General features: G+C 37.7%; 1 protein-coding gene across 1 annotated transcript in view; it reads left to right on the top strand.

Moving 5' to 3' along the window:
• The window catches only part of LOC122805507 (transient receptor potential cation channel subfamily M member 2-like), a 914,064-nt gene that overhangs the window by 702,057 nt on the left and 184,007 nt on the right, over positions 1 to 28,000 (top strand). The window contains exon 23 of the mRNA XM_044075701.1: positions 2,030 to 2,199. Coding sequence (XP_043931636.1) covers positions 2,030 to 2,199 — 170 coding nt within the window. The remainder of the gene's footprint in view (positions 1 to 2,029; positions 2,200 to 28,000) is intronic.

Below are 28,000 nucleotides of genomic sequence, written 5' to 3'. Positions count from 1 at the left end.
TGAGGTCACATTTCAGCGAAAATTTATGCTACTTTGGAGTAAGATACTTTCATTAAAGGCTTGCAGGGCCTTCAAGAATTTACTCAAAACATTACCCTGGGCTTTAGTATGGTGTTTTGTATTTACTGCTTTAACTGAAATGGGGAATCAAGGAAGTGTCTCAAGTTAAATAATTAAGTTAGGCTGGCATTCCTCGTGTTTATATAAAACAGGCATTGAGCTGTCATACACTGATCATTCACAGATCATACACTGATTACACTAAACAAAGCTTTCTCGTCATGTTCGTAAACTGTTATTTTGCAAGGGTCTTAAACAACATGCTGATGCATTCCAGCATGCTTGGAATTTACAATGAGGCTTTCAATAAACAGATTCCTGGTGGATTCAGTCAGGAAAAAATACAACTGCTGCATTATGTTTTTTCTTTGTAGTTTTGCCACTCTGCCTGCTGACCATAACGCTTTTCCCGTAAGACACGATCCCCTTATTTTCTTTCCTGAGAATTTCACCCAAGATGAGAGTGAGAGCGGTCTATAGGAAGAATCTGCAGCTCAGGCTATAAATAAATTGCTTTGCAAAATAGAAGTGGCGATGGTTGTATATTCAAGTCCCCCAGGAGTGTATGCGTTTCTTGTTTAGCATTAGTGCAGAGGACTAAAGCTCTGACTTCTTAATGAGATGCTTCCAGTGCTAAGCATACAAGCACCTTCATTTGCCTACTGTGAGACCTTGGACAAGTCACTTAACCAGACAGTTCTTTGGAGCAATTAGGAATTTGGGATAGGCTCCTTAATGGTCTCCTGAGCTGTGTGCCTGGTAAGAACCTAAGACACTAAGAACCTAATCATTCAAGAAATCACGAAGGTTCTTTATGCTTTCACCAGCATCTGAACTTCTAGTGGCTCATCTCTGCTCTTGGACATGAGGACATGTAAGCTGCATCACTGTGGAGGTCCATAATTCCTTCCTTATAAATGTGGCACTATTTCAAACTCATGTTGAAGGCTACCATGAGACAATAGCTTGATGAACATAATTCCTGCCTGCAGGTCACACATTTACATTGGTGCTTCTCCAGTGTGTGAGCATGGCACTCTGCAGCTGGCTGTGCCCTTCACTCACCCAAAGGATGGACGCACTTATCTTTCCCTGATGGCTCCATCAGGCACCCAAGCTGATAATCAAACTCAGGTCACCTGGGTCTTAGTGCATTATTTCTCTGTAACACTGTGAGTTGGCATGTTGCTATATTGTCTTTCCCTAAAAAAAAAAAAATGGATTTTTCATTATTAAAGTTTCATTTAGGCTGCTCTGGATTTTTGAATTTTGTACACACACGTAATGAGTATAAAATGTGTTGCCTTAATCAACATGATACATGTGACAAGGCCTCATGTGTGTCCTAATAAGTGTATAAGACTTGTGGGACACCATGTCTTGCCATGTAGTTTTATGTGATACAGCCACTGCATGTAAAAGAAAGCAAATGAAGATGCAGTGATTGTTCCTACTATATCACTATTTACATAACTTAAACCCCATATACCAAAACAGTTAATACTACGAATACTGACAAACCACTTATTTCCAGGTATCTGTAAACTTTCCTCCACAGATGATTAATTTCTTTTCTTTGAAATATGAACCCAGGTCGATAATTTAAATGCAGTTTAAAAACAAATGTATCCCGTAGACAACGAGTGCAGAGGGTTCTTTATAGGTCTTTCTCTCTACAAATCACTTCTGAAGCTTTGCAGTTATTTGACAATATGGAGGAACATAACAATACTGAATGTTGTGAATTCTGAATTTAAAGGACACAGTCCAGACTTGCTTACATGTGTAGGGTGTCACATTTTTACAGTCATTTATTACTGTTATAAACTGGTATTTGTACTACAAAATATGTGTGACTTTTGTCTAATATGTAACATTCCTTTTTGCTAGGTCAGCCTACCTTTCTGTCTTGCAGGTGCAATATTTCTTGTCATGTGAAGTAAATAAATCTAAATACTCTTTTTTTCAGCTATATTTTTGAACAAGTGCAGGAAAACACTGACACAGTCTGGAAGGTTCAACGCTTTGATCTAATTAAAGAATACCACTACCAACCTTCTTTGCCACCTCCTTTTATTATAATAAGCCATTTGCTATACTTTGTGCCATGCTGGACTGCAAAGAGACATGACCCATTTTGTAAGTAATGTTCAATACTTTTCTTTCTTTACAGATCCATGTTTAAGCATTGAATGAAAATAATATATTATAGTATGTTATGTCTTATAGCAAAGCAATGCAATGTCTTGTGACTTCACCCATTAGGTGTCTCCACAGCAGATCACCGGTCTGCAGATTGATTGGCAGTGGGGTTCTATGGTGTCGAGTTGCCAGCCTTGCACCCAACTTTCACAGAAAACGTGCGTGCGCGCACACACACACACACACACACACACACACACACACACACACACACACACACACACACACACACACATATGAGGGGGTGTGCATCAGACATATCTGCGCATGGCCAGGGCATAATAAAGCACATGGCCACTAAGTGCCAGTAACTACTGAATAAGTATCATATGTATCTAATTCATATCCATGACTGCCTTATTGCACTAATAACATAGATTACAGTCTTTTTAGCATTAACATTTCAAAACAAATTTGATGTATATGTGTTTAACTGTAATTTTGTTCTAATATTTTACAGTAAAATGCCTCTCCCACCTGACTGTGGATGAGATCCTTGTGCAGGCATAGGGAATGTAAAGGAGAACAGTGCTTGTATGTGTATGTGTGTCGGGTGGTGCAAAGTTAGTACAGTATGTATAAGTCAATACATGATTTAAATGCATCTGTTTTTAATCACTTCATAAATATGTTTCAGTAGGACCAGTGGAGAAATATAGTTCACTATTTTTTGCCTACCATTGCCTAAGTAACTCTTCACCAGCTTTCATGGGTATTTTAAAGTAGTGTGTACTGCTTAAGCCTCCTTGCCTTTCTTCTTGTGTTTTGCTCTTTTCAGCTGAGTGATTACATAAGCTCTTGGCATGTGATAAAATCTGCTTTGTGCATTTGCCTTCATGTCTTATTGCTTATTGCCCTATTAAAACCGACTAAACTTGGTTACCATAAATCATTAAAAAAAAAAAAAAAAAAGCAAAATCTGTCTTTTTGATATAGTACATAGAAATAGTCCATCTGTGATTGATATAAAAAAGGAGATGATCTGTGTGTGGTGGCAGGGACAGATTACACCATAAATTGTTAAGTGGTTCCTTACTATCCATCATTAGTAGAGTCATTAAGACATACAAGCAGTTTAAGGCAAGACAGTTATTTAACAGAATAGAATGCCAGATTATAACATTGAAAATCTAAAACATTTCTAATTTGGCAGACTTATGTATGTGAAACAAGGCACTTAATAACTCATATGGTGCCTTCTAGGATATTCCTTTCCATCACAACTTATATTATTAACTGACAGCAGAATAATGCAATCATCAATTGGTATATGTTAATATTTGTTGCACTTTGGAATATTCTCATCTCTTAACTGTTTCCCTTGTATGCATTGATTTTTCTGGGTCTATGTTCGGCTACCTAATTTAAAAAAAATGCAAACCGCGAAACACGAAAAAGTAAGCAATGCATAGGACAAAAAGCAAACTAAAAAGTCATCAAAAAATGCATCTAATGGCCATAGTCGGCCAACATCACACATATAACCAACCAAGCCCCCCACCCCCCAACTATATATACCAACTCCAAAATCACACTACAGAGGGGAAAAGGGAAAATTTAAAAGGTTTCCTTTACTTACCTTATGTATCATGTTAATTCATGGTTGTTGGCAAACTATGGCCATTCAATGTAGTTTTTTTTCAATGCTGATTTAGTTTGCTGAATGTCCTGTTCACTCTTTTCTGTTTGGTGTTTCACGGTTGGCTGTTTTTCAAATTTGGAAGCTGAACAGAGACCCAATTTTCATTACACAAGCAATGCTATATTCATTACAGAAGTTCTAATAAGACAAGCACAATCTACAAAGACATATATTTATGTTTTTAACTGCTTCCCATAGGCAAGCAATGCTTCATAACATTTCTTTGTTTATCATAAAGAATAACTGTCTTATTCAAGCTTGCAACATACAACTGTCATACTCATGGCTCACAGAATCCAAATGTGTTTTTTGGTCCAAGAATAATTCTGAAATATGGAAATTAATTTTGTCAGTTATTATGACACATATATTTTAGTACATTTCCCTGTAAGAGTTCTGTCCTTAATTCATCCTTTACCAGTGAATTAAGCTTTTATCTACCGAAGTAAGTGAGCATAACAGATTTGAGTCCGATACATCAGATAACCACCTGATTATCTTATTTTGAGATATGAACCAAGAAAAAACTACAGTAGGACAGACATGAGATGCAGGAAAAATGAACACTAATTTAGAAATACACCTACTGTCTTATCTGTATGAGCAGTAGTACTCACTCCATGCATTTATATGCATACATACTCTATGATTATTATGAATTCCTTGATATTTATTTTGACTATGTTCATTAATGTCCTACACATGAAACATAGCAAGATTAGAATAATAAATACTACAGCTAAGAGCCTTTTAAAAATCTTTCCCAACCTGGAAACAGATTATTTATTCATGCCATGGAGAACCATTAACTCCTTTGGCATATAAAAAATGTACAGTTTTTAAGGTATACCAAAATGATCTTTAAATTTCATTTCACTACCTGGACTTCTTGTGCAGTATATTTATCTCACACATTCCCCCCCTTTCTCACTGAGAATCATTTACATGTGTTTATTTGAGAAATATCTGTTTGACTTCACGAGGTAAAGGTCAGGATTTGACCTCCATGAAATTCTGCTGTATATAACAGCATTTACCCCACATTCTTTTACTGCTTTTACTACATTGTCACAAGCAATTTTGCAACTTATATTCTCCCTCTTTTTGTCCTGATAAGTATTAAAACTGAGTCTATATCACTTTGTCGAAATGCCATTTTAGCGAATACCTACTTATCTAACCCTACTGAGTGAAAGCTGACTTCAACGAACGATCAGTTTAGTGAAATTTCACACAGGGAAAAACACTAGTAAGTCAGCCACCAACTGGACAAAAAAAAAGTACAAAATTGTAAACTCAGCTAAGTGGGGGGCTTTGCCCCCCACACTCCCCCTAGCGAAATATACCAACTCCAAAACTGCACTACAGTGGGGAAAAGGGCATACTCCCATTGATGGATGATTAGTTTCTTTCCCTGTGTGAAACTTTGCTGAGGTGATCATTTGTTTTTCAGTTTTTGTTCAATAGGGTTCAGTAAATAGGTATTTGCTAAAATGGCATTTTGATCAAATGATATAGACTCATTAAAATCATGTCTTTTGTATAGTGTTAGTATCATTTAATTCCTCATATCCATGATATTTTAGGCATTGAAGCTTAGTCTACAGTATCCTAAATTTCATGAAATAATCTTTACTGCTTGTTTCCTCATGTAATAAAAGCACATTTAACTAACATATTAAAATGAACATGTCACTTTATCTTTTAAAGTGATGACTGAATGCTGTCGGCTATGAAGCTGTTTGGCCATATGCCCTTGCTGTGCATATCATTAAAATCATATACACATCCTGTGCATGTTGTAAAAATTATATACACATTTTGCACATATTGTAAAATCATATACACATACTGTGCATGTCATGGAAATCAAGTGTACATACTGTGCCTGTCATGAAAACTGTCTGATAAATGTAAACATAAAATAACTGTTTCTTCTTAACAGAATTCTAACAAAATTTATTGTTCATAGGTTCATAGGTGTGTACTAGGCTAGTGGCCCTGGAGCTTTTACAAGCCTAGCCCATAGGATTACTCTGGCATCGTGCCACCCGTCCTTAGTTTCCAGTGCGTCTGTCAAGTAGAGCCACTGGAGTGATCCCTGGCATGAATTTTCTATTTCCCATCCACTGAGCAAGATTTTTCATGAAGAGGGCCAGTGAGGTGTTCTGTTTTACATGTATGGGCAGTCTATTCCATAGCATGGACAGTCTCTGGGTTATGAACCTGTCCCTCCAGCACATTCTGTTGATTGTGGTAATGAGGTTGAGGTCTCCGGAGCGTGTGGTGCGGAGGGACTGGAATTTCTTTAGATGTAGCATTTCTAACAGAGTTGGGTCAGACATGGCTTTGTAAGTCAAGCAGAGATCGCCTATAAGTAGGCGATATGAGACAGAGAATGGTGGAGTTTTTTTAGTCTGTCCTTGTAGGACAAGTGTTTAAGGCCTAGGATCCTCTTTGTGAGGTACTTTTGTGGCCTCTCCAGTTGTTGCAGGTGTATATTGCGGTACATGCCAAATAGGACATTGTACTCAATGACTGGCCTAATGAGGGAAGAGTAGAAGGAGACACTGACATCTTTCTTCCTGAATGCTTAGAAAGACTTTCTGACCACAGTGGCAGTGTGGTGGTCAAAAGAGAGGTTGCTGTCAACTGTGTTCCCAGATCTCTTATAATGCCTTCTGTGTTCAGTGGACTACCATCGATGTGGTAATTTATGGGAACTGGGTTTTTCCCAAAGGGGATGACAACATATTTTTTGGCATTGAGCTTAAGGCCATGGTTCTGACACCAGTCATTGGTCTCAGTGAGGCATTTCTGTAGGATGTCATCACTTGGGGAGTTAATAATGGCTCCCAACTTGCAATCGTCTGCAAACTTTGTCAGCCAGAGTCCCTTTGTGTTGGCCTGGACTTCAGAGAAGTAGATACCAAATAGGAGAGGAACCAGTACCAATCCTTATGGGACTCCACTCATGACTGGTCGGCAGTCTGACTTGGAGTCAGCTACTTTGACACTGTGGGTTCTATCTGTGAGCCAGTTTGCAACCCACCTAGTGATGTAAGGGTTGATGCCTAGCTTATGGAGTTTTTCTATGATTCCTGAGTGGGGAATGGTACCAAAGGCCTTGGCCAGATCAAGATAGGCTGTATGAACCCCCTTGCCTTCATCCACAGCTCTGGTGTCCGACTCAAAGAAGTTCACAAAGTTAAGCAGGCATGATCTACCCTTCACAAAACTGAACTGTGTGGGATTCAGAGTTTGGAGATTCCCTATATCCTTGTTTATTAGGTCCATAATGATGCATTTGCATATCAGACTTGTCAGGCTAATGGGGTGATAGTTCCCCAGGTCTGTAGTCGCTCCTCCTTTGAGGAGAGGGATGACTGCAGCAGTGCATCATTCAGTAGGGACAAAGCCTGAGGTGAGACTGTGATTGAACAGGGCACATAGCTGTAGTTCATGTAAAGCACTCTGTTATGTGCTTTAATAATACCTATTTGTTAATCAGGTAGAGCCAATGGACACACAGTTTCTTTTCAGAATCACCCGGAGAGCTTTGTCTGATTAAGTGTCTTGCTGGAGGTCACATAGTAGGCAAGTGAGAACTGAAGGAATTAAACCTTGTACCAGGGGAACTGCAAGTCACAGCCTTAACCCTCTGTGTCAAATGCCAGACATATTGTTGGCACACTTTTTTCAAGAGAAGAGAGCAAATAAATCTGTTTTAATAAATTAATTAGTCTCTTGACAGTGTCACTTTCAAATAAAGCTGTAACTACTAAAATTGTCTCACACTTCCATCCATTCCCCAGATGCACAGATATGAAAATATAATTTATGCTGCTTGATGCATCATTTAATTTTGGAAGCAGTCCTATTTTTTATGAGTTTCAGTGTATTTTTCATCATTTTTTCTAACTGCTGCAACTAGATTTCCTTTTCCCTTTTTCCTGAATTAATTGCTTAATTTGGCAATTAATTAATTAACAGATTACTTGTGCAGGAAAAAAAATCTGAATATGAAATATGCCTTTACAATGCAATTCTATGTATTCTCCTGTAATTTTAGGAAAATTTAATTTTTGTGAAAAATTCACACATGCATATGTGTAAGTGGATCTGGATGCAGGTACAATATACTAGTTACCATTGGTTTGAAGCAATTACCAAGGCTTGTTGATTACTACCCTCTAGTTGAATGAAGGTTTCCACATGGCTACCCATAATTATACCAGTGTTGAAATCCTTTTGTAAAACCCATGTCAGTTTGTTTTAAAAACTGTGAGGTAAGCATATAAACATTGCTTATGGTTTCCTGGCACATAATAAATACTTTTATTTGAACTTACTGTGCAGTGCAAAGTACCTAATCCCTATGTGTCAGATTAGCAGTTAGTGGTTAGCCAGGAACTGAACCCTGAGTCTTCTGAATTATATAACTGAAATATAAAATATAATGCTTTTTTTAGTGCATACACAACAAATTATTGCTCTAAACATTTCAGCCATACATATAACAGCTTATACTTGCTTACCTTCTTAGATCTTAACTCTGGCTTATACGTAATAGAAACAACCTATTTTTTTCATATAACAGTCATTTGTTTTTCTGAGTTCAACTGTAACTAGAATTTAGAACAGTGATGGCATTCCTAGCCTTTTGACTGCTTTATATGTCAAACAATGACTGTTTTTCATTCCAGTCAGAGGTCAGTGAAATATCTCCTGTAGATAGTATATAATTACCTTTTACATTTTTATCTTGTCTTTATGTCTCCACCCTGTAAAAGCATGTTGGAAAATGACTGTTTTTGATAACATACAAATGATTCATGCTGATTAATTAAATGTACTGTTTATTCCAGATTACCTGCGAGGTTCACCTAGTGACAATAAGAAAAATGTGAATTCATTCAAAACAGCTTTTGCCAAATAAGAATCTCATACACTGGCAAATTTACACTTGCATATTTCCTTCACCCTTGGAAATAATGTTATTTTAAACAAGTCGAGTCTTTGACCATAATAAGTAACATATTTTGATAGTCTGGTGTTTTTAAGCTCATAAATCAACCTCTGTACTACAAGAATGTTCAATTAAAAATTCAATGTATACGGGTATAACCAACTTGTTGATTATTTTTCTATTAACAAATGCAATCTGTAAAAATGATATTTTCCCAAACAATCTGAAAACTTTCAGTTTTCTCCTTGTTGGAAGTACAGCAATCCAACCATCCAACAACCTCTTTTTCCTATTTTTGCACATGGAGTTGGGATGTCACCTCACCAGTGTCAATCATCTAGTACCAAAATTCTCGCCACAAAGTGACTATCCCTTCCATGGTAGTTCTTCCACACCACACAGTGTCATGCACACTCATACTTATGGCGAGTTTAGAGTATCCAGTTCACCTACTACATATCTTTGGAATGTAGCATGAAACTGGAGCACTGGGAGAAAACCCACACAAACACTGGCAGGGCATATAGACTCTGCACAGAAGGCATCCCGGCCAAGAATCATACTGGGGAACCTCTTTCTGAAAGGCAACAGTGCTATCCACTCTGCCACTGTGCTCAAAACCTTAATGTGTTTTGCAATATCTACAGGCTCATTTAGACATAAAACACTTAATATTTCCTATTGCATCTTCTAGAACAGACAAAACATTTTATTTGCTGGTCAGTACTTATAAGCTCTACAGTTTTACACACTGCAGATGTTTAATATTTTAGAGAAAGCATAATTTAAATATATCTGCAATTCCTGTTACCAGAAACGTAAAATTCTTGCATGCATGCTTTTTGCAATTAAATTATGTGGTTTAAATTTCATGAAAACATCAACCTGTACAAGCAACTTATATTTCCTTTATGAAACTTTCTAAATTAAATTTGCTATATTAACTAAAACTCAAAGATACCTCCATAAACCTTAGATTGTCTGTCTCAATATATGGAGGTGGGGGCATAAAGTTCTGTATCTGTGTGTGTGTGTGTGTGTGTGTGTGTGTGTGTGTGTGTGTGTGTGTGTGTGTGTGTGTGTGTGTGTGTGTTTTATAATTTACTCCTGCACAAATCTACATTTTCTTTTTTTCCAGTAAGTACCATGCAAAAGACCTGTTAATACATTTAAACACATTAATTAGCTTTTCAGTGCTAATTTACCATGCATTTTCCTGTATTTGAGAATCACAGTAAAATACCATTTACAATCTGCAACAGAAGTCCTGTTATTAAAACAACAGTATAACATCAGCATAGAATTATCATCATTACCATTAAAACTCATGAAAACATGCTGGTGATTTACAACTATAACATATCTGGCATACTGCCATATCTGGAAATCATTACTTCAAGACCAAACTGTCATCACTGAAAACATTACATTTGTCAGAAACAACACATTTGGAAATTATCATGCCTAAATGTGACTGTTTTGAAATGTCACTGCATATAGAACCTTTGAAAAAAGAAAATGTTTTTAAAACCAAAGTCTAACCTTAGACAAAACGTTTTTCTTCTCATTGCTAAAGTAGGCAGCCTGAAGGTTAGAAATCTGGCACTGGCATTTACAGCGTGGCATTCAATGTCCCTGTGTAGGCATTTTGCCACAGTCTTTTCTGGAAAAACAGTTAGTTTGAATGTCTCTGTAAACTGGAAATACGTGAAATGAATTCTGTGCTAATCAAAACTGTTTTTCACATTTGCAGTTACTGGGAACAGTCTGCAGAAAAAAAAGATTAAGTAGATTTTTTCTTTTGCACTGCATAGCACACGACTTATGTCAATTAACACAATCATAGACTTTGGCACATCTAGTAGAAGAAACACCAGGCAGAATACTGTCTTTTGCTTTAAATTACAACATATTTTCATTTATCTTTCTTGGACAACTCAGAATAACAAGACCATGTGATGAACATACATGTGCTACTGCTTTTAAACTTTGAAACATTCTTCTGCCATAATAGTTGCAATTGTAAAAAGATTCTGATTGTACAACAGGAGAGTTTCTGTGAATCCTGAGAACTTATATTTATCAGTCTATTTGTGCATTTTTCCCTCTTTTGTTTCTGCTAAGCAGATTAGCCAATATCTTTACTTTCTGTTGTACTAGACCATGCAGCATGACATTAATGCTCTCCAGGACAAAAATCATTATTGTATTGCTTTATTAATCATTACAAAGAAAAGATAAACTCACAGTTCATGTATCTGGTATATTTATAATACATGCTATTTGTTAACTGGGTTCCTTATTATAGTCCATCATTAATAAATTCAAGACAAGAAAAAAACAGTTTAAGGCTAAGACATTTATTTATCAGCATAGAATAGGAGCAAGGTGAGATTACACAATATGAAATCATAAGAACTCTAAAATATTTCTATTATGGCAGACTTAAGTACATGAAACAAGGCAATGACTAGCTCATGTGGCACCCTTTTGAATATTCTTTTTAATCATAATTCAGATTCTTAACAAACAGCAGAATAATGCAGTAATCATTTATTTCCTGCTTAGACTCGCACCACTTTGGAATGTTCTCATCTCTGAACTGTTTCCCATGTATGCGGTAGTTTTCCTTGTGAAGGACAAACCACAGAGAATTATGATTTATGTTTGTAATTGCTTCTCCTAGGCAAGCAATGCTCTATAATAGTTTTTTGTTTATGACACAGAATAGTTATCTCTCTTATCTAAAGTTGCAACATACAGCTATTGTAGCCATGTCTCACATAATTCAAATATGTTTTCTGGTCTAGCTTACATAGGAAAAATTTTGAAATACAGAAATTCATTTTCGCAATTATCATACTTTATTTTAGTACTTCACCCTCTAACATAAATGACTGTATACAATTAAAACCTGCATTAAATATTTAGTTTTCAATATGTAGAACTGGATCTGTTATTATACCATAAATGTACATATAAGAGTCAAATCTGCAACTATTAACATTTAGCTTTCAGAATGTAGCACTGGGCTTGTCTTTGTTAAAGTAACTATACAACAATGCTTTTCTCTGTCTCTGAGAACCTAATACCAAATACTTCAGTTTATTCTGGTTTGTTCTGTAGTATTTTTACTGTTTATTCACATCATTTAAAAGCATAGAATACTGCCTTGGAATGCTGGTCATAGAATGCAAGAAGTTAACAATGTTCTTCACACTGATCACCACTGTAGTAGCCTAAACTATATAAGTTACATTCTGCATAAGTTATAACAGCCAGCCAGCTACCAATGCTTCATGGCAGCTTCCACAAGCATGAGCCATTAGTTATCTTGAGCAGAACTGACTAAAAAGACTGGTATGGGTACCAAGCCCTCCAGACCTTTCTTGCTGCTGTTGAGAAGAGTGCTCCTCTGTGGGCTTTCAAGGATTAATAGTTAGCTAACACTGTTTTATGGCTGGTCAGATAAGGTTCCTTTGGGGAAAAAACTTCCACATTCCTTTTTTGTTGTTTAAACTATTTTTTTTTGTGAAAAACTATTTTAAAGCAAAAGAAAAGTATTTTATTGACTGCCATGCTGCTTTTATGTAATTTTAAATGGGAGCACACATTTTCACTTTTGGGGTAAAAGGTTGTTAAAAGCTATTGAAAACTATCTTCCCATTTTAGAAATTGTGTTTATATGTTTTGGGTCTGGGAAAATGTTTAAAGTGCTTTTTATTATGTTTTTATGGGAAAGAAAACTTTGGTGCAACTTACCTGTTTTACTGACTATTACTTCTAAGCTTTCCCAGGAAACAAGTACCAATTTTGTCTACCCATGGAACAAAGTACTGGCCCTTCAGTCAGACCTTCTTACAGCTACAAAAAGGAAAGGTAAACTAACTAGTCTTTGCCACCACAGCAGGCTAAGAATTCATCTCAGCTGCAGGTGGCCGATTCTGTTGTGGCCAAAGCTGATTCATGACATCTCATCTTTTTCTTCAGATTCTGATGTTGTCCATAGACCCACCATGGATCAGAGGCTAGGCAAATCCTCTGCAGCTGTTGTGGACACCTCAGATTGCAAGGAAGACACATTTTTGTCAATTATGGGAGAAGATGCAGGGAATGTACCCTTGCTTAGTCAAAATGTTGTGGCCATCCCTGGGGAAGTTGTTGCTCACAATACTACGTATTCTGCTCCAACATTACTGTAAAAAAGAAACAGAAAACTAAATATTTAACTTCTCCTGTGTCCATTTCTTTGGGTAGGCAGTAATTTATTGGACTTGGCACAGGGTCTTTTACAGGCTACTAGCCATTCTTGTAAAATGGCTTCTGGTTAAATGAAAATGGGTCTCTTTTTCTGAGAAGAGTTTCAAGATGTTGAATCTTTAGGGAAATGTAAAGGGACAGATGCAGGTTTTTCTCTTCAGCTTTATGATTCAGATTTTGAGAGAATATGGTATCTGAATCTCCCTAAGTGTCAGAATGTGCCAGTATTTTCTGTGAGAGAATACAGAGGTTTCATTCAGAAAATATTATGAATTACTACAACTGGCATTCCAAGAAACTTCACTGATTTCCCCAGTGCTGTCAGCATATTGAGGGATGTGTTTTACAGCCTGCAGTTTCCTTAAGAGCCAAACTGCTGCACCAAAGAAAGCAGATAGAATGTACAGAATTTATGAATTTTAAGTTTTTATACACACATCTCAGACCTGACGCAGCAGCTATAGCTTTAGAAAATGCAGCTGCTGACCAAACATTTTGATTATTCAATCTTTTTATTGATAAATTTGGGAAAAAGTGTATGCTTCTTCAACTTTGATTTTCTGAATTGTCAGGCTCATATGTTAAAGTTTATTCTGACTGATTGTGAAAGTATGAGGAAAGTTTTGGCAGCAGTTTCCTCTCATGAGGAAAAACCTGCTTTGTGTAGTCTAGTTTCGTCTGTTGCTCAGGTCATTGTTTAAAGTGGGTTAATGACTCTGTAGATACTGTTTTGAGGAGGTTTGCCTAGCTGCAGTCTCAGAACCTCCCAGAAGATGTGAAAAAGTGACATTTTGAATTCTTCCTTGGATAGAAAGTTAGTTTTTGGACCATCTTTGCAGAGGTTATCAAAAGGTGTGATGATAGAGGTAAGCTGGTTCAGGGACTCTCTCAGATTTTTCAGTCCTCCACTAAATTTTCTATGGGATTTTCTGTCCGTATCCATTTTTAGTAATAAACATAATAAACAGCCTCAACAGAATCTTTATAAGCAGACATTAAAAAGCAGTAGCACGGGAGTTCCAAAAAGAAAGCCGGACCCCCTCCCCCAAGAAAAAGGACAGTTGAATAAGGCAGAATTACTTTTTAAGGGACCTTGTCCCCTTTCCACTCCGGCAGTCTTTTACCCTGTCAGAAAGTCTGAATATCCATTTTTCTCTTCAGCAAAAGATTGTTTCAGACAAATGACTTTCTGAAGCTGGTCCAGCAAGGATAGAAAGTGGAAGGAAATTCCTACTTTCCAGGGGATTTTTCATCTGCCAGACCAAACTATTCTCTTCCCTCCTACCTTTCATTATATACTGTTCCAGGGGATAATATAAGAAGTTCCTCCACCTAGATGAGAAAAGGATTTTATTTAAGAATGTCTTAAGTACCCAAGGAAGAAAATCCCTGTTGAATAGTTTTGGACCTTTCCTTCCTGAATCAGATTGTGATACTACCCACGTTCAAAATGCTTTTGCTTTACAACCTGTTAGCTCTTGTTCCTCATTTGAGTTTTTTTTAGTAACCTTCAATCAGCTGCTCCAGGAATGTTCACAAAATGCTTAGCTTCTGAAATAGGCCATTACAGACTACAGGGTATCCACATTTTTCCACAGTTAGATGACTTGTTTATCTTTGCAGAATATTTCTCAAAGTGTTAGGAATCTCTCACTTGGGTAAGATATTTCTTACTTAAGCTGGGATGCCAAGATAACAGTTACAAATCTTTTTTGACTCCTTCACGCAGAATTGTGTTTTTGGATTACCCGCTAAATACCTCAGTACAAAGAGCTTTTTTTCCACCTGAAAAAATATATTGATATTTAAATCTATTCCAGTGTTTTTCAACTCAGACTTTGGTCATTGTGAGGGAATACCTCAGGATTCTGGGTCTCATGGCATCCAGGATTTTCACAATGCCTCTTGTAAAACTGTACATGAGAAGGATAAAATGGTATCTGAAGTCTTTTTGGTCCCATCTCCATCACCCATTGTCTTTTCAAATTCCAGATCAGGGACTTTTGACAAGAGAAATCACTCAGTGGAGACATAAAATACTCCTCAGTTCAGGTCTTCCCTTCTCCCCTCCTGCTTCAAAGCAAACAGACACCTTAGACTTTGCTGGGCAAATGGAGGAATAAAAGTGTAAGGTCTCTGGGGCAAGAAAGACAGACAAAAGCACATAAATTTAACTGATGCTAACTCTTATAAAGGCTCTTAACTCTCTGAATCATCTGTGGTCCCCCAGGACCTCTTCAGTAAGTTACAGAAAATATCACAGTGGTGTGGTACAAAAGCAGCAAGGGGAAACCAGATCTTATCCCTGCTGCAACCTAGCCATGTTAGCATGGGATATAGCTTTATAGCACAGTCTCACTTCATAGGTATCTTACATTCCATTAGAGTAAAACTGTGTGGCAGACAAGCTGAACTGGACACTGGCAGTCCCTCATAAATGGAATTTGAAGTGGGGAGGGGGGTCTTCCAAGATTTGTTCCATCTGTGGGGAATTCCGTAGATAGAAATTTTTGCCTCCTGTCTGAACAATCAACTAGCAAAATTCTGTTCCAGGACTTCATGCAAAAAGGCCTGGAAGGCAGATGCCTTTTCTTTTCCTTGGACATGGATGTTCATGTATGCTTTTCACCCTTTTCATTGATAACCAGGGCACTTCTGAAGATTCAAAAGGAATACCCCAAGATCACTGTAGTGACTCCCTTCTGACACAGGCAGCAGTGGTTCTTATTTCTTTTGGGAATGGTGAGGGGTAATTACCACAAGTTTCCTCACAGACTTAATTTACTCACACAAGAACAGGGGTGTTTTATACATAAATACCCCAAACAACTACAACTGACTGCCTGGATGATAGGGTCTTAATACCTTTTACGTATCTGTTTACTGAGGATGTGCAACAGGCAGTAATGGAGGCAAGAAAGCCTGCTACTAGAAAATCATATATAAGCAAATAGAGCAGGGTTTCTAGTTGGTGCCAACAAAACACGCACCATCCATTCAGGGTTAGTGTTTTACTGTTTTTACAATATTTGTGTGAGTTACTATTCTGTGGCTTGTCTTACTCATCTTTCAAGGTTCATTTGTTACCATTTCACCATATCCGTTGATGGATCCCCCTCATTTAATACATGCTCATGTCAAAATGTTTTTGAAAGGAGTGATATGTAGGAAGACTGCCAGAAAACCGGTGGCTCTTCCTCAGGATCTTAATTTTATGTTAGAGAGGCTAACACACTTGCTCTATTTGAACCAGCTCATCTGGCTGACTTTGAGGGTTTTAACATGGAAAGCAGCTTTGCTGATTGAACAGACCTCTGCAAAAAGAGTATTTGAGTTGCAAGTTCTTATGGTAGGTCAAGCTTCTCATTTTCCACGGTGACATGGTATCTTTGTAAACTAAAATTTCTTTTATTTTTAAAGTGGTATCCAAGTTCACTTTAAAGGGAACTATCCAACTCCCTGATTTCCTTCCAGAACCTAAAAATGAGGGAGAAAGGATACTTCATACATTGGATGTTCACAGACAACACGAGTACTATTTTGACAGAACAAAATCATTCAGAACTTCTGACCAGCATTGCTCTTGAGTAAATCTCATTTACTACATATCATCTACTGCTCATTCTCCTGGAGCTCAGCAACGTTTAGAGTCCTAGCATGCATTCCAGAAGTGTTTTTCTTGTATCTGGTGCCATCTAGGCAAAGTTAAGTACATTTTGACTGATTGCTACTGTTTACTGCTTTTGTGGTATATTTCACTGAATTAAAAAAAAATTGTTTTTCCTCTCATTGCTGCTGCTGTAAGACTGTCTTGAAATTGCCTTCAGCAAGGGGTTTCCAGCTAGTTCTTTAAGTAGTTTATGGTAGCACTGCACTTGTGGGACTATTTTACTTGTTTTTACATTAGGAGAACTGGGTTTATTCATCTTGTGGCAGGAAGTGTTTGGCTGGTCTATCTGAGTTGGGAAATACACAATAGGACTCTTATTGTAGTCATTTTATTGGCTAGAGGGCTCATTAGTTAGTTACCTGTTTTTTCTATACTGCTATCAATTTGTGTGCATTTGCATGGATTAGCAGTGTCCTGACCAATAGCAAACACAAAGAAAGTACATTTTCTATGTATGTCAGTCCATAAAACTGTACTGTGTAAAGCAGCAATAGAGCAAATACTTTGTGAACCTACAAGCTTAGAGCAGCTAGATGTGCGTCTAGTGGTAATACCTACAGATTTAGTAGAATTCAGTATTGCGTAAACAACAAAGTTAGTAGAATTTAGCACTGTTTAGCATAATCTGTCCCAATAAAGCACTCATCAGTCTGCACAAACAAAGCACCCTTAATAACTTTCTAACCCCAATACATCCCCAGTAGCTCACAAATCAAAGGATTGGACAGTATGGCTCTACAATTTCCTAACTTCTCTGTAGCCAGCTTGTGGATATAGACATATTTAGACAGTGCAGCAATTGTTATTTTTTTTTTCTGGCAACCACTTAATCCTTAAAGAAACAGCACTGTATGTGAGAGATGAGTCTACATTACATGGTCGACTTTTCAGAAAGTCGACTTTCATATGGCCGAGACCATATGATCGACTTTTGGAAAGCCGACCATGTAAAAGAAACACAAAAAACACAACGAACATTTACCTTAAAGCTGTTAGCAGGGGGGCAAGCTCCCCTGCACCCCCCGTGGGGGGCTCAGCCCCCAACACCCCCTGTAACTTAAATATACCAACTCTGAGATCTCACTACAGTGCAGAAGAGGGAACATTTTCCCTTCTGCACTGTACGGAGATAGCGGTTCCCCATGGTCAGCTTTTCAAAAGTCGATCATATGGTCTCGGCCATATGAAAGTCGACTTTGTGAAAAGTCGACCATGTGAAGGTGACCTTTGAGAGGTGTACTTACACAATGACACTGGAGGCTAAGCTCTCATATACAAGTGCACATCAGGTTGTCAAACCCATGCACACAACACTCAGCTGACGTAACACACGAAACACACATAGACTAATGTATGCTGAAGTATTTAAAATCAATCTTCCTAACAGCAAATATCAACTAAACCACCCATTGTCAAAGCTATGCCTCAGCAAGCCCAAAATCACTCAGAAAAAACAACACTTAACACCACGCAAACTGTCACTGACAGTGGAGCCACAGACACTAAGCCCCCAAGGCAAGCAAACACACTTCCGAGATTCTTGTCATAGGGGACTTGATTCTTTCATTGTAAGATACACTGATACCCTCTAACTAGGGTGAACAAGGAGATGATATAACTGTTAGTTGCTTATCTGGACCCAGGATCTGCTAAATCATGCATGCACCTTTCTCGTCTAAGCTTCCAAATACTGGCTAAAATTTTATCTTCCTCCATTGTGCCTTTTTTACACATTGTCATATTGACAAACCTACTGACATAGCAAAATCAACTCAATTGAACATCAAATATTACTGCTCAATGTCAGGAACCTGAATAAAACACTACACTTCTTCCAAGCCCTCATCCACTTGAATACAGACATCTATACCATTACCAAGCCATGGTTTACAGTGGAAGAGAGCACCCTGGCAGTGCATGCTTTCAAGGCCTTCCACACATTTAGACCAGTATCTGTATAGACAAGGGCTAAAGGTGGAAGTGTCTCAATATGCATCAGTAACACGAATAGCTCTAAGGTGGTCAAACAAGATGAAGTGCAGGAGTTCCCCTTCCCCCATATGCAGATCACTATAGACAAAATCCCATACCATATCCTAGCCCGTTATAGGTCACCCTTCATGTCCCATGAAGCTCACAATGCAGACTTGGTCCTACTGGAGACATTTACCATCCAACCTAAGACCTTACTCATGGGAGACTTTAATTACCCCTCTGTAGACTGGGAATCCTATACATCACCAAATCTATAGGCTGAGGGATTCCTGGAGTCCATAAAAGCAAACACCCTTGACAGAACAGTGAATACACTCACTACAGGCTTCAACAATCCTGGACCCAGTGCTGACAAATATGGGAGAATGCTGCACCACCTCAATGTCTAATCCTCCCTGGTAAGGTCTGACTATAAATCTGTCTCTGTCAAAATAAAAATCAGTTCTGTAATCCCATTAAATGAGTAACAGTAACTTTTCCAAGGCAGATTACATTTTATTAAGTGATTGTTGGTCAAAATTCAATGCCCCTCCAAACCCTGAGAGTGCAGCAGCCTACACTGAATTGCTCTCAGAATCTCTGTGCAGCTATGTCAATAGCTGCATAGAGGCTGCTGTACCTACTAGAAGTAAGCCCACAACTAGCCTCAGAAATGAATCACTGTGTAGCATCCCAAATTAAACAGGATATATATATATATATATATATATATATATATATATATATATATATATATATATATATATATATACACACACACACACACGCATATACATATATATATATATATATATATATATATATATATATATATATGTATATATATATATATGTGTGTGTGTGTATTTATTTATTTAAAATGGGGAAAATATGGCAAAATAAGGAAGGGTAAATTCCATATAGATAGTAAATAGGCAATAAAGAAAGCTAATTAGGTCAAGCAAAACCAGCTTTGAGTTACATAGCCTTCCAGGTGATAGACAACCATATGGCCTTTTACAGTTATGCCGGAAACCTTAAGAGCAGTACACAGCAATGTGCTGAACTGGTTAATGGCACTATATTCACTGATCCTGGTGAAATAGCGAAGCTGTTAGCAGACACATTGAATTCCAACTTTACCCCATATCACCCCCACGCATCCCACCAAAAATACCCCCCGACTATAACTAGGGAGCATGTAATGGCTGCACTCACTAAAGCTAAAAACAAGGCCTTAATGGGCCCAATATCATCCCAGGATGCCTACTGAATAGTCTAAAATACAACTTTTCAGGACCCCTAGAGTCATTATTTAACAACAGTCTTAGACAGGTTTTGTGCCACATGAAGGAGAACTGCAACTGTCATCTCACTTCATAAGGGACAGTTTGTGTATTTATTTATTTAAAATGGGGAAAATATGGCAAAATAAGGAAGGCTAAATTCCATGTAGATAGTAAATAGGCAATAAAGAAAGCTAATTAGGTCAAGCAAAACCAGCTTTGAGTTACATAGCCTTCCAGGTGATAGACAACAGTTCCTGGAAAACAGACCAATTAGTCTGACTAATCTTATTTGCAAAGCCATAGAAAGAATTATCATAGAAATTATCAACAAGGACAAAGGAGACTTCCAGACACTTGGATCCATCCCAGTTTGGCTTTGTCAGAGGAAGGTCATGCTTAGAGAATCTGGTGGAGTTTGAAAAAGTCTCTAAGGTAATGGATGAGAGGAAGATTGTGCATACTTCCTACCTAGATGTGGCTAGAGGATTTGATACAATATCTAACTTGGGAATTGTCAACAAACATAGAGAACTAGGTATAAACCCCTAGATTAAAATCAGTGAGGCCACCTCCACAAAGTGGCTGGGCACCAGTAGAGTCCCCCAGGGCTCTGTGCTATGCCCACTACTCTTTTGCATCTACTTCTCAGATGTCAAAGCTAATGTCAAAGAACGCTGACTAGTCAGGTTCACAGATGATTGCAAACTGGGAGCAGTTACTGAATCCCCCCAAGATGAGGACTCCCTTCATGAAGGTCTAATACAGATGAATGCTTGGTGCCAAAACCATGGCTTAAAACTCAGTAAAAAGAAATGCATTGTAGTACCTTTTGTAAAGTCTGCCACCTGGGTAAGAAGGTCATCAATAAAACACCCACAAAGGTGGATTCAATGGTCAGAGAACTGGGAACTCATGTAGATAGTAGCCTATATTTTGCTCAACTTATAAGCAAGGGCATTGCATCCTGGTCCAGCAACGTTATCATACCACTGTACTTGGCCCTCATTAGACCCACCACAAGAGTATAATTTCCCCCTTTGGTATGTATGTGACTAGACACATGCAGCAACTGGAATGTTCACAAAGGTTTCTTACAGAAAGAATACAGGGACTAAACACAATGCCCTGCACTGATGGCCTTAAAGCCCCGTCTCTTTATTTGGTATCATACAAACTTCTGAGAGGTGATCTTTGCCTGGCATACAAGACATTACTGGACCCTGTTTTGATGAACCTTTTGCACATCCAGAAAACAAACAGTATCAGAACTACTAGATTAAAAGTCCTACATTTTTCTTGCGACATAAATAAGACATGTTAGAGAGACAGATATGTTTCTCAGAGAATTCCTGTTTTCTGGTGCAGGCTCCCCATCAATGTGAAGCAGATTTCCCCTGTCCCTGTTTAAGTGCAACTTAACCCAATGGATGGGTAATCATAAATTCACCCCTATTCTGGCTGCTTTGTCTCTGATGGACAGAGGCAGTCAGCAAATCACCCCCTATGTAAGTCAAATTTATGGGTCACATTTGGGTTGCAAGGCTAGGGGTATAAGGTTGGTTGTTACCTTTGTATACTCCTATGAACCTATGAGCCAACATAGTCATTCCAATAATAAGTGCCCAAGTTGTTCTTAAAAATATCTAAACTATTCTTTGCTTTAATATAATTTAATAGTCTGTTCTAGGCTTTGGCTACTTTTTCAGAGAACCAGGTAGTTCATCTTTCTTTCCTATATAATTTCCTACAAAAGTTTTTTTGATGATTCTTATACTACTCTTTGATAACCAAAAATATTTCCATAGGTAACTGCCTCTAACTGCCCTATATACCCTAATAAGATCTCCTGTTTATATCTACATCTGCCACTGTATAACTTCAGGTATTTTAGTCTTTTATAATAACTTAAATTTTCATATCCATGGATGACCTTGGTATATTTCCAGTGTTCTCTTTTCAATTTACTCTTACGAGTTTTCTTATAAAGTTTCCATATTATTATTCCATACTGTAGTTTGGGTGTAATGTAACTTACAAAATATGATTTTATCTTGTCTGATTTCCCAGACTTTATAAATCTACAGTTTCAGTCACTGTCTCATATGCTTATTTTTTATCCATTTATCAGTATATTATTCTCCTGTGCCCAGATGGTCACATTAGTCAAGTTCCTTTGCAGACATGTCCTGTCTGTAATAAATGTAATTAATTTGCCCATTTTCAAGCCATCTGCATACAGACTATAAAATACTTCTGATGAAAAAGATACATATGAAAGATACAACCAAAACAAATATGGGCTTGGAAGAGATTTCTGTGGGACACCCTGACTGTAACCAAGGATTTCACCTGTCCAGTTGTATGATACTTGCCATGTGCTATTTGAAAGCCATGCAGCTATTCACCTTAGCAAAATTATATTATACCATGACCCCCCCCAAAACGTGCACGCTGATTGGCCAGCGTGCCCGTTGTAAATCGAGTTATACTAATGGAAAAAGGTCCGGTTGCCCGGACTTTTCCATTAGTATAACTTCGTTTTAAAACACTGTCTCGCTATGTTAAATGGGTTTAACATGGCGAGACCTTTAAAATAAGCAACAGAGATCTCCGTTGCTTATTTTAAAGCTGTCTCGCTATGTTAAACCCATTTAACATAGCGAGACAGTGTTTAAAAGCAACGAGAAAGCAAGATCTCCGTTGCTTTTTATGTTTCGCTATGTTAAATGAGTTTAACATAGCGAGACAGTTTAAAATAAGCAACGGACATCTCCGTTGCTTATTTTAAAACTGTCTCGCTATGTTAAACTCATTTAACATAGCGAACACTAAAAAGCAACGGAGATCTTGCTTTCTCCGTTGCTCACAACTCTGATGTACTGCGCGGCGCGCAGTACATCAGAACTGCCGCGGATGCCAGACATCTGCGGAAGGGCAGTAAACAGGCATTATACTATGCCATTATTTAAGAAAAGTAATAGTTTCTTTTCTTAAATAATGTCATGGTATAATAGCAATAACCCACTTCTGGGTGTGGGTAATGCTAAATTTACCCACGGTTGGCTTTGTTTGGTCCCTCGGGCTTCGCCCTCGGGACCAAACCACGCCAACCGTGGGTATATTTAGCATTACCCACACCCAGGCGTGGGTTATTGCTATATTAATACTTAGCTTTATTGATCAGTCTTTTGGGTATGATCCTATCAAAGGCTGAAGGTATGTCTATATAAATTGCATCACAATGCAATTTTGAATTTGTAGTTGTTATTACATTAATATAGAACATTATATTGCAGGCAGTTATAGATCTATTTTGAAAATATGAGCACCAATATATAATTTCAAGTTCCAAACTTTTAATTCTGACAATACAAATTAAACAAAATAACCTCCATTACTTATCCACAACAAGAAAGTAGACTTATGGGTGTATATGATTCTGTCTTTGTCCTATTCCAGTTTCTGTTAGAGATGGTCTTAACAAGTGCATGTCTCTTATCTCGAGGAATCTCCCCATAATTAAATAATGCAGTGAATAACAGATATACTACTACTATAAGTTCATGCTGAAGTGCTCTCAGGTCATTATTAGTATTACTGTTGCCTGTGCTTTATTTGGGTCCAGTTTACATAGTTCTTTTTCAATGTGATCCAATGTAATTTTAGTCTCTGAAATTATCTGGATGTTACCAGTACAGGTTTTCACCCTCTTTGTGGGTGGTTTTGTATAAGACGTGGAAAATATATTAGTTTCATACTTGCTGTGGGGATGCTTGCAGGGCTTTTGTTTGTTCTTATACTTTATTGTTTGTGGTAATTTTTTTGCAGATTATAGTATTTGAACTAAAGTTTTGTTTTTGCTGCATTTATGAGCTAGTTTGCACTCCTGATTTTTAATTTTTCTAGTGTATTTATGGCTTTGTGTTCCCTAGGTAAGTTACTCAGCTTCCAACCAGGTGTACTCGGATTAACATCCCAGCTGGAAGCTCTAAGTTGGGATTGGCTGAGGGAGTTCTTATTCATTCCCTGTTGAGCAATAACAGAGCATACTAGCTGGTACAAGGTAACATTTGTACTATTATTAAGACAATTTGTTGTATGAAACTGTGGTGGTGCAGCAGTTAGCATTGTTGCCTCACAGCAAGAGGTTCTCCGGTTCGATTCTTGGCTGGAGCGCCTTCTGTGTGGAGTCTGCATGTCCTCCACGTGGTCGAGTGACATTAAAGTCATGCAGGTAGGTGCGAGCATGAATGGTTGTGCCTTTGTTGAAGGTTGGGCGTCGGGCTGGCAACTCGGCACTGTAAAAATCCACTGTCAATCATGAGCGGACCGGTGTTCCACTGTGGCGACCCCTAACCAGGAAAAGCTGAAAGTCTTTTTATTAAGACAATTTGTTTCATATTACCTGTGCATCAGCCATTGTAGGGGAAGTACAGCTGCTTACAAAGAAATCAGACAGAAGGGACAATTTCCCATCCTTGACATTGATGTTTGCAAGCTTTGAAAAGTGGGAGAAGGTTATTGCTTTGATGAACATCAGGTTTTTCTCTACCACATCAGTCTTCTGCTGGGAATTCTGTAGGATTGGTGAAAAGCTGGAAAAGACCCTACACATGATAACAATACCAGTGTGTTTACCTAGCACTACTAATGTCTTCACAACTTGCAGGTTGTAAGAAAGTGGAAGTATGAGGCCCAGATTGGATAGGTATTTTGGTTTATTATCTGATGTAAAAGGAATATGGTTGTCACAAGACTTCTCCCCTTAATGCACATCCGCAAGTCAATTTCCCATCCTTGACATTGATGTTTGCAAGCTTTGAAAAGTGGGAGAAGGTTATTGCTTTGATGAACATCAGGTTTTTCTCTACCACATCAGTCTTCTGCTGGGAATTCTGTAGGATTGGTGAAAAGCTGGAAAAGACCCTACACATGATAACAATACCAGTGTGTTTACCTAGCACTACTAATGTCTTCACAACTTGCAGGTTGTAAGAAAGTGGAAGTATGAGGCCCAGATTGGATAGGTATTTTGGTTTATTATCTGATGTAAAAGGAATATGGTTGTCACAAGACTTCTCCCCTTAATGCGGAGTCTTTAAAGCTTACTGAAGGCAGTGTTATAAGGTGCCAAAGAAAGAATCTCATAGTATAAAGGTAGCAGTGACATTCTGAAGAGTTTATAGTACCACAATTGTTGTGGATGCCTGGCAAAAAATATGGAAACTATACTCCTACTCCAGTAAACAATTTACATTATCTGGTTCAAGCAGATGGACAGATGTCAAAAAGACCCTAGGTGGTGATGAATTTTCTATGAAGTTTATTCAGTGTACTTCATTTCAAAGTCAATTCACAGTCCCATGTACATACAAATCTGCAACAGTTTCCTAGTGACCAAAATCAAGGGTGCAGTTGGCTCATAGGTGGTTACTGGGTTATTGACCTGACGGTCTTTATAAGCCTAGCCTTGTGTACCCAATATAATACTAGAGAAACACAATGTAAAGGATCTTGCCTAAACTTGAGATCTTAGCTAGTAACAACTGCCCATATCTAGGAGGATCATAGGTGAAGTCTCTGGCAGAAATTTACAGTTTCCCAACCAGTCATCCAGATTATGCTTAAGCAGGGTCGTAGAGGGGCTTTGTTTGATGTGAACTGGTAGCCTATTCCAGAGAAGTGGCAACCTCTGTGACACATATCTCTCTCTACAGCAGTTCCTATTTATGTCACAGGCCTGATTAAGGTCCCCGGAGTTGGTGACCCTTGTCCCATTTGACTTGCGGATGTGCAGCATTTCCATTAGGCTTGGATCCAAGATTGCTCTGTATGCCAGACACAAGTCTCCCTAAGTAGTCTGTATGCTATTGAGTACAGTGACAGTGACTTCCATCTGTCAATGTATGACGTGCTGGAGACCCTAAATTTTCTTGGTTAGAAATCTCTGAGGTCTTTCAAGTTGCTGCAGGTACCTGGTAAGGTACATACGAAAGGGAGCATTGTACTCAATTACTGGCCTGATGAGGGTCGACTACAGGGGTGTTATGACCTCTTTTGCTCTTGAGAAGATTTATCATTTTTAGCTGGGAGCCATTAAAATTGACATTTCATTAGTTTCTTTAAAGATTACCTGGAGTACATTCTGAGAAATTCAGTGACAAACCTTTTCCTGAACTTAGGCTAGATAATCCTTAAGTTGGGCAGTTGAAAACTTGTGGCGATAATAATCACAGAATGGCCTGTATGGATAATGATGGTATTGTCAGCAATATGAATAATTAGATAAATTGAAAGCCATCCAAAAAACATGCATTGTGATGTCCTTTATGTGTGTGTGTGTGTGTGTGTGTGGGGGGGGGGGGGTGGGGTGTAAAACATTTACAAATAAGCACCACTCAGTATCACCGGCTACAGTTCTGAAGTAGTATGACTTTAGAATGGACACCTGGAACATTATTATTTTAATGCTGAAAATTTGTCTTTCACCATGATCTACTGTATCCCATCTTAGGACTGTGTTGTGATCAACAGATCAACACATAAACCATTATCTCAATTTCTAAGCCCTCATGTGTCCAGATATCAATAAGAGATTTTAGTTGGGAAGTAATCTATTTCTTTAGTGATCCAGAAAATAATGCATCTGGTTAGCCTTCCATGGTAATTCATGCAGTTTGTTGTCATCACCTTATTATTCTTCATAGACATAATCAGATTTTCATTTTATATTTTTTTACTTCTGTTTATCTGTTACTGATGTCTATCTAACTGGTTAAAATCCCATATGACATTTTATCCCACCCTTATACAGGCAGGTCATGTTGATCTTCTTCTGCTCCCCAGGCCTCTGTGAGGTGATAAATATAAACACTAATTATTATGTAGGACTTTCACCATCTTCTCCAGAAACCTGAAATACAAGCCAACTAGCTTTAGTTCCTTAGCTCCATATCCCATCAGCTCCTATCAGACTTCTTCATACTGTGAATCGTTCTGTTCCAGATGGCCTCCTCTTTATTGACAACAGAAATAAAATACATTTAACTAACATTTTCACTGTCACTGAACTTCTTCAGGATTCACATCTCCATCTAACTTTACAGTTTCTAATTAGCCTATTGTTTGTGTTTTAATAGTTTTGCATTTATGGTATAACTGGTGAAAAACATAATTGTTACTCTGGGCTATGTACCTGCAAAGAAAAGCAAGCTAAAATATGTATGTTCATTACTAAATATTTAGTAATAAGCTATAGTGGCTCATGAATAAAGTTATATTCTCCAACCCTAATTTATTGTGCTTTGCACATGTTTGCATCCCAGGAAAAAAATGTGTATACATTTTGGATCAGCTGCTTTAATAGTTCAGACTCTTAATATGAAATGTACTCTTCATGGTAAGCAACAACAATAAAAAATAAGTCCAGACACAAGAAACATCTGATAAAGTCCGCATACAAGAAACATCTGATAAAGTTTGCACACAAGAAACATCTGGTGAATGAAAAAAAATGCAGAACAAGTCTAATATTGTTTGTACTAGGTAACTGCTTGAACATTAAATGAACATGCAAATCTTTACTCTGTGTACATGGTACCAGCTAGTAACACATCACACTCTATCTTGCTTGTTATTTCTGTTCATTTTGTTAATATATTATGTACTTATTTTATGGGTATTTATTCTTGACCAGCAGATAGTCTTCTATTGTGCTAGGGTACTTTTGACTTTTACAGATTTAAATATACATACATATTTTTCTGTCCTATTCTTTTCATGTTAGGATTATACTCTCCATAACCCCTAAATCTGATTACCTTTGTGTTGTAATATCTTGGTGTTTATCTGATAGTACTTCTTGATGTTCCTCTCAGTTTTCCTTTTTAAAATAAATAACTCCCGAATCAAGGGGCAGGATACACGATGGCTTG

This window comes from Protopterus annectens, chromosome 6.part1 (genome assembly GCF_019279795.1).
Source record: "Protopterus annectens isolate FY-2018-M chromosome 6.part1, PAN1.0, whole genome shotgun sequence".
In the NCBI taxonomy this organism is placed as follows: Eukaryota; Metazoa; Chordata; order Ceratodontiformes; family Protopteridae; genus Protopterus; species Protopterus annectens.
The sequence above is the reverse complement of the archived record's forward strand: the minus strand, read 5'-3'. Positions and strand labels throughout refer to the sequence as shown.